The 8,705-nt window shown below is 37.4% G+C and overlaps 1 protein-coding gene across 3 annotated transcripts; it reads right to left on the bottom strand.

Annotated features, from left to right (window-relative positions):
* Positions 1–207: 207 nt before the first annotated feature.
* ttpa (tocopherol (alpha) transfer protein) lies at positions 208–4,938 on the bottom strand. Of its 3 annotated transcripts, XM_079614523.1 has the most exons (6): positions 4,612–4,938; positions 2,033–2,186; positions 1,736–1,929; positions 1,357–1,467; positions 1,029–1,270; positions 208–889 (listed from the first exon to the last, which is right to left on the bottom strand). In XM_079614523.1, exons 1-5 carry the CDS (start codon positions 4,804–4,806, stop codon positions 1,040–1,042), a joined length of 885 nt encoding a protein of 294 aa, XP_079470649.1. In that variant the 5' UTR covers positions 4,807–4,938; the 3' UTR covers positions 208–889; positions 1,029–1,039. The 3 variants fall into 3 exon arrangements, with proteins under 3 accessions (XP_079470649.1, XP_079470648.1, XP_079470650.1); XM_079614522.1 differs by having other exon boundaries at positions 208–1,270; XM_079614524.1 differs by lacking the exon at positions 4,612–4,938 and adding an exon at positions 2,278–2,824 and having other exon boundaries at positions 208–1,270.
* Between the last annotated feature and the right edge of the window lie 3,767 nt (positions 4,939–8,705).

Genomic DNA, 8,705 nt, shown 5'->3' with positions numbered 1-8,705 from the left:
ATGGAAGATAATACGAATTTGGCAGGAATGTAGTACACAGCCTGAAGCCTCTTCATCCACCCAATTGGATTTGGCAGCTTAACAGTTGAAAACATCTTCACACAATAACATTTGTGATTGTCCAGTTCCCACGTTTATTTGAGTAGCACATTGTGTATTAATGTGTCTGTGTACCGGTATATCTTTTTATCATTATGGTAATGTACATTAAAGTAGGAAAAATTTATTAACAGTTATAGTTGGATAACAATTGATGACAACACAATTAAATAATGAGCCACTAATGTAAAAGAGTGATTTTCTTCTGTCATTCTTCTGTCACTGTCTAACAGGAAAGGTGCAATAAATAGAACAAGAGGTATATACATGGTTTCAGAAATTCACATTTAAGGAAATCTGTAAACATGAAGAGCTCCAGTAAGGTCATTCGTCTCTGGTTATATTTGTTTAAGAGTCAGAGCAAAAGGCAATAGACCAAAGTGCCACTTTACAATCCAACATAGAGTATACTAAATAAGTACATGCCCTCAGCTTTTATTTATTTACCATTACATTACAGATAATTTGACTCCATAAACACACAGGCTTATGTTTTGTAACATCCTGAGTTTTGTCTATAGTTGTGAAAATAATACAATAAAAACAATGACAATTCACAAGTAAAAGAAACAGAGGCACTTTGATATTTCATTCTCATACAACATTGTACACTAGTTGTGCAATTTTAAAGAGACTACAAAATCATTCCTCTAAAAGCAACAAGCATCTGAAATCTAATGCTATACTGTATCTTCAGAGGTATATCAAGTACTTTGCAATGTATATCTGTGTGATATAGAATTCAATAAAATCACATTAACCAAATGTGATAACTGGGAATGTCACCTTTCTTAAATAAAAGTAAAGAAAAAAAATCATATTTAGTAAAATATTACAATTACAATTTAAGTCAGCAATATTATCCTTAATTTCATAGAAAGTATTTAACCTGCCACAGCAGAACACAAAGGGCACATGGTGAGAAGTACCTTCATTTTAATTAGTCAAAGGCGGATGACTGAGAAGCATCTCCTCCACCGCCTGATTCTTGCGGGTTGCGCAAGTCTATAGAGAGCCTATAGAGATAATCTTCAGACTGCATGATGAACTCAGTCCACTCTTGGCACACTTCATCTATGCCTGGTCCAGTTCCTCCATACACAGGAGGGAGAATATCCTTCGGAAAGTAACTGCAGAGACTTCGGATATATGAACAGCCATGCATATGAATCTATAGGGAAAAGCATCAGACATTAAACTGATTAAAACGAATCCCTTTTAAAAACCCATATACATGTAGTCTACTATGTTACTAACCCGTTGTTTGATTTTGTCTGGAAGAAATGGACGGATCATGGCAAAGACGGGACGGAAAAAAATGGGCTCGTTTATCAAATGGATGCCGCGTACTTTCAAAGGAAAGGAATCCTGCAAGACAGATTTTATTTTTTTATTTGGTGTATTCATTTTAACTCAATCGATAATGTATTCATATATTTTTGTCCATTTTTTTTAATAATATAAAAAAAAAGCTATAAGAGGACAGGAGAAACTAAAAAAAATATATACTGATAACCAAGTTTTTCTATATGTTTGGAAGGGGTGTTGAACCTAGACATGTTCTTCAGGTATCCCATTGATAATTTCTTCACTAAAATACATAATCTTTAGTGAAATTATTTTAATTGATACACACCGTGAGTATAGAAGATATCTTTTTTGCCAAGGAAGGATTTATCTGCAGAGCATGAGCAAAGCACCAATCTTGGAGATCAAAAATCACTTTGAGTCCATTTTTTTGAGTCTCCCACTCTCGAACAATCAACTCTGACGTAATGAGGCTCACACGAAAAACCTCGTAAGCTGTAAATTCTTTGGGGTTCCACTGACCTGAAAACAGTGTTTGAAAATGTGTGATATTCTCCATTATATTCCCCATTATAATATTAGAAGGTTTTTTTATATATATATACTGTATATTGTTTGTACTTGCCAATCCGATAGATTAAAACTCGACCTCCAGCATCGTCTCGTGATCTCAAAACTCCATGGTAATTGTTTTGGAGAAGTCCTATGATGGATAATGGCCGTAGATCGGCAGTTATTTCTGGACATTCTTGTCTCCATTTATGATAGTTGATTAACAACTGTTGAAAGACACAAGATCAATTATATATTAGTCTCAAGTTTTTTATTTTTTAAGAAAATTATCAGGACAAAAGAAGCATTGCTCATTACATTACATGGTTGGTTTGACATCTGAATGCAATGTCAGTCAGAAAAAAAAAATTTGTGTAGATCAATTTGTGAAAATCCAGTCCTTGCCAAATCAGTATGGATGAAATAACCTCAAAGTTACTTTGACTTAAACTAGAGTGTTTGTGGGCCAGATATTTACGGATTTTTACATAAATAGACAAGAAAAAATTGGCACAAATAGGCTATAAGCTATAATGTACATTTGTATATAAATGAACTGGTGTATATTATGAACACAATATAAATGGTTAAAGAAGAAGTTAAATGAATAATAATTAACTTGAAAAGAAAAAAACAACAACTATAAAATCTAAAATAGTGATGATACACTTGGAATTGCATTATGCATTACCGGTATTTTCTTTTGCATAAATTCGGAAATTACTTATGAATTGGCGTAGAATACACAAACTGCAGGGCTATTGAGGCCACACCCCTGAATCTGCTTTCATTTGACATTTTTTAACGTTGGGGGGAATCCTGTCTTTTTGCCCATTTTCGTTTATCCGGGAGTGACCCGCAGTGACGCGTTGCCAAGATGGCGACGGCCGGCTCCGCCCGGGCTTCAAAAATGCTCTTAAAGGATAATTCCGGTATTTAAGACCTTGAGTCTATATTGTAGTTTGTTTTGGATGAACAAGAGTGGTGGACAAATTTTTTTTGACAATGGTTCCTCTCTCGAGTTTTTGACTATAAAAGAATTGGCCATGGACCCATTTAACATTGGAGTCAATGTGCATGTCCGAAAATGTCATTAAAACAGCCAATAATGTTCGTTTACAAATCTGTTAAACTCACCGAGTGGTTAGTGGTGTTCGTTGATGATTATAAACAATATATCGTCGCAATATATGATTCCAATCCGTTTATTTTGCTATAGTGGAACTATTTTTTCAACAATGGGATTTTACAAAATGACGAATAAAACACGACAGAAACTGTATTTCGCAACACTTTTTGTTTCTGGAACATCAACTAACATCACTAATCACTCGGTGAGTTGCACAGTTTTGAAAAATAATGTTAAAGGTTGTTTTAATGACATTTTCGGACATGCACATTGACTCCCATGTTAAATGGGTCCATGGCCAATTCTTTTATAGTCAAAAACTCGAGAGAGGAACCATTGTCAAAAAAATGTTGTCCACCACTCTTGTTCATCCAAAACAAACTACAATATAGACTCAAGGTGTTAAATACCGGAATTATCCTTTAAGAAACCTACAGGTGACGTCACGAACAGACACTACATCCATATTTTTTTACAGTCTATGGTTTGCATGCATGTCTGCTTATGACCAAACAAAATGTTTACATTTATGTTTGTATATGATACAGTTAGCATAAATTACCCCAACATTTTTATGAATTCCCATAAAGTTTCAAAATTGGAAAATTTCCAAAACTCCTCAGCTTTGCCGAAAATTTTCCACCCCTTTGTTCACAAGTTTTTCAAGGGCAAATGTGAACAAAAGATCTAGATTTAAATTCAAAGAGACAAGATAGTCTGCATGATCTGACATTTTATTCTTATTCGAAACGAGGCGATGTGAACATTATACAGCACTTAAGTGACTTAGGCTAAACAAACTCAGGTAGGTTTCCTTCATACTTGAAGCCAGAGGGCAGTCCCTCACAGAAAGTCCAAAATGGACTCATAGAAGTAATAACTTATGACGACCTTCCAGGAAATCCCCTATATGGACAAAGGTGTCCAGCTATGGCTGTAGCTGAGTAAAAAGCAGAAAACGTTTGACTGATGAAACGTGAAAGCATAAATTGTGACAATATGTGATTTATATGTTTTTCAAGCCATCTCAGGGTATTTTTATAACAATAAAGTATATGAATAATAATGCAGTGCTATTGAGATGTTATTACAGTACAAAAGCTATAAAATATATTTTCTGTGATTTATAAAAGATTTTTATTTTATTTTTACATCCATGATGACTCATCATCAGGATATAGGTAAAATATAAGGGGGTTGGGTTGGCTAAATAATATTTCAGCAGTGTTTTTGATGTCTTAGCCAGTAAAAAGCAAGAGAAGAAAAGCCTGTCAATTAGATAGGTAACAGTTAGGCTATTTGATATTTCTGTCCCCCTCACTTCTGAAGTGATGGCAATAGCCTACCCCAGGCCAGCATACATGTGAGAGGTGTTGTGCAATTTCAGCCCGTAGCCTAAATGTTATTGCTAACCAAATCACGTCTCACCAACGGAGTTACTATCACTACAGAAAGCACGCGCGTCAGTTTACACATTAATAATTTGAGTTCAGTCAAAGTTTAGGTAAATTAGTTTTCCAAACCTTGAACGCCAGTGCCACATCAAAGTCTCTCGCCTGCAAAAAACGTATCAGAAATGTTTTCGACAAATCCAAGTGTCGAATGTTTTTTTCTGCTTCTGCTTTTTGCCTCAGCTCTGCCAAATACGGCGCAATCCGAACAGAATCGACAGGTAAATTATTTAATTCTTCGATGTTGTCAACTTCCTCGGACTTCATATTTGCGCGAGCCGACCGAGTGTCATTTTCTCCGGGCAGCGTTCTCACTTAAAAGGGGGCAGGGAATGAGCCCCTCACATCCCAATGAGAACTATAGCCTAATGTTTTTTTCACCTTTGTACATGTCAAGCTTCGTCAAACATTAACCAAGCCAATTTTGCAGACTGAATTAAATATCTCTCGTCCAATTAAACAGACAAGACAAGATTCACGCCCACGCCTTATTCAAAACTGAGATCAATTGTTGACAACAACTTGACCTACAGCGCAATTCATCCAGATGTTTAAGAGGAAGTCAACTAGAGTGTGAAATGACTGAATCATTGCTGTTAATTTACACCACGGAATTAAAAACCCAAAATTCACTAAAGAAAACCCAAAATGTAAAAGATAACGTAGAATTTTAAATAAATATATATTTTATTTAATGTTATAGGCCTACAGCAATTTAATTCCTGTTACAACTTTCCTTGATTTGACATTTATTAACCCTTTAATGCATACATTTCAACTACAGTCAAGGTTTATTTCTTACGTGTTTTAGCATATTGCCGTCAGTATGAGTATGAAAAACAAGATCTGAACTTCTTTTATTTTTCAGAGACATTTTCAGATGTCCACTTGAGTGGACAGTGTGCGTTTTTGGTTTTAACTGAAATAAGTTTTTAACTGTTTAACTGTTTTTGTTTTTTGCAGTAATAACACAACTCTATGCTCAGACTATAGAAAATGCTCAAGTCGAGTATGCCGATTTGCGCATAGCTGATAATTCTGATTATGTTCAAAATGGACAAATTTCTATCGTAGCTCTCCTCTCTAAGAAAACCACAGACTGAAATCTACATTGATCAATTTATGTTTTCAGACAGTGTTAAAGAACTAATGATCAGGTGTTTTCAATCTCATCTGAAATTAGCAGTAGGCCTATTGTTGATAATGAATTACAAGTAACATGCATTACATAATCAGATTACTTTTTGATGTAACAAGTAATGCACTACAATCAAAATGCAATACATAATCAGATTACTTGTTTGATTTCACGAGTAACGCATTACAATAAAATGCATAATTAATTTTGCAGATTAAGTATTTTCAAGAACACATAAGTATTCCCACAGCATATCACCCTATAAACAAAAATGGTGCTAAATAGCACTAAAAGTGGTTAATTGGCTTGTAATCATAGGGGAACCACTTTAAGTGCCATATACCTCACCTTTGTCAAATGATGCTATGTGGAATCATAAGAGCACCTAAACCACCCCAAAGAACCGCTGAAGAACCAAACTGGGCTTAACAGGTTCTTAAAATGGCAGTGGTGCTATATAGCACCATAAGCACTGTAAAGAACCGCTGAAGAACCACTTTTTTTTTAGAGTGTAGCCCAAGACTGGTTGCCCACTGAAGCTAAGCAGAGTTGAGCCTGTTAGTACTTGGATGGGAGACCTCCAAACTAGGTTGCTGGTGGAAGAGGTGCTAGTGAGGCCAGCAGGGGGCGCTCTCCATGTAGTCTGTGCGGGTCCTAATGCCCCAAATGATGGGGGCACTAACAAGCTCCGTCCTTCTGATGAGATGCTAAACAGAGTCTCTGAGGTCATTAAAAATGACCTTCTCGTTAAAGGAGAACTCCGATCAATGTTAACATTGAGCTATTTTTTTTGTAAATTTTGAGTGCTGTCAATACAGAGAACAACGACAAAAATCGGTTTTGCCTACACTGTGTTATCCTCTTTTTAAAATTTGCACCCTGTTGACTTCAATGGGGCACGTAATAAACCTGCTTTTAGCCTCTTAACATCTTTGATGTGTCATTACAAGTGCCCAGCCATGTTGAGTGATTCCTTCAGAGTGAACACGAGTGAATCTGACTGCAGTAGATGTGAAAGATATGAATAAAAATGATGTTATTTCAGCCAGCGTAAATACCTGTATTTACTTCCTGTTTTCGGTCGAAGTCCAAAGTAGTCCATTGTGGAGTTCACGCGCGTGATCATATGGCGCTTTTCCACTGCATGGTACGGCTCGGTTCGGCTCGGTACGGTTCAACACGGCGCGGAACGGTTCGGCTCGCTTCGCTTTTCCACTGCATGGTACGAGTCGACTCGGTACGGCACGGTTCGCTTTAGCTCGGTTGCTTTTCCACTGCAGTACCGCTTCAAAGTGGGTGGGACTGATCGTTATTGTAGGTCCGGTGGTAGCCGTGTGCGGCTAAGAGCTGTGCTACTTCCGCTCCTCGGCAACCAACGAGAGGAACGTCTGCACCTCGTCCACTGACCACGATTCAGCCATTTCTTGTTTGATTTTTTTTTACTTTTTTTGTCAAGTAAATACTCTAAAAACAGGTGCTACCGCGTTGGCTGTTGGCTGGCTATTTAAATCTAGCGGGTTTAGTGTCTCGTGTCGCAAATACAATGACGCTGAAGTGACGATTCTGTCTGACCAATCAGTGATCTGCAGTGTTTTCACGTCACATTTAGTATCGGTACGGTACGCTTGGAACCTCAACAGAGGTGGTACCATTTAAAGCGAGCCGAAGCGAGCCGTGCCGTACCGTACCATGCAGTGGAAATGCGCCATAAGTGAGCCGTACCGAACCGAGCCGTACCGTACCATGCAGTGGAAAAGCGCCAAAGCGTGCCGTGCCGTACCGAACCGTACCGTACCATGCAGTGGAAAAGCGCCAATAGGTAACTTAACTAACATTGAAGGCAACAAGGGTGCACATTTTAAAAAGAGGATAACACAGTGTAGGCAACACCAATTTTTGTCGTTGTTCTCTGTATTGACAGCACTCCAAATTTACAAAAAAAATTAGCTCAATGTTAAAATTGACCGGAGTTCTCCTTTAAGAGGGATGTAACCCCGGTGTCCTAGCCAAATTCCCTCCATTGGCCCTTATACAATCATTATCCAAGTGGATGCTTCACACTGGTGGTGCTTGAGGAAAGACCCTGCCATGATTGTAAAGTGCTTTGGGTGTACAAATACTCTGATTCATTCTGAACTTCATACACTGTTCACTCATTGGCCAGAGGAGAACTGGCCCCCGACTGAGCCTGGGTTCTCCCAAGGTTTTTTTCTCCCTTCTGTCAACTGATGGAGTTTTGGTTCCTTGCCGCTGTTGCCTTACCTTCTGGCTTGCTTAGTTGGGGACATTTAATATTCAACAATATTATAGATCTGCCTTAAAGGTGGATGATGATGAAATTATTTTTGTATTATTTTCATGTTATCACTGTGAAGCTGCTTTGATACAATCTGTATTGTAAAAAGCGCTATATAAATAAAGATGACTTGACTTGACTTGTACAAAAGTTAATATGAAAGCGCTACATAAATGCCTCATTCATTCATTCATTCATTCATTCAACAACAGTCACAGTATGAATTATAGCTGATGCGTGATGTCCAATTTAGTGGACAGATGATTAATCAGAATTTCCTTCTGGTTGTTGATCCAGTCACGCAAACTTGTCAAAGATGAAATGCTACTATTAATTTAATTATATTTCATTTCATTTCCTAACGTATCGGAGAGAAATGTAGAAGCACGTTGATCTACAGTCGCGGGTCTTTCATGGAGACTCTATTAATGCATAATAATGATGCATTTAAAAGTTAATGGCTAAACGGATCTGTAGCTATAAATGATAATACGGATAACATTAAATAAATATTTTTTTATCAGGTTAAACTTTGATTAGTCGCTCAAACATTTATCTACCTCTTACCGTCGGTCGCGCATATCCGCCATGTTTTGTAGGGTTTTTTTTAACATTTTTTACTCATGTTTGTAGTTCCTCCTCGAAAGCGTAATGGGTTGTGGGCAATATTCGCCAGTGTGGCACGGGCATGGCAGAGCTGTTAAAAAAATGTCATATCTGCTCAGGAGTGTG

Source organism: Phoxinus phoxinus (assembly GCF_949152265.1).
Source record: "Phoxinus phoxinus genome assembly, chromosome: 5".
NCBI classification, from domain to species: Eukaryota; Metazoa; Chordata; class Actinopteri; order Cypriniformes; family Leuciscidae; genus Phoxinus; species Phoxinus phoxinus.
The sequence above is the reverse complement of the archived record's forward strand: the minus strand, read 5'-3'. Positions and strand labels throughout refer to the sequence as shown.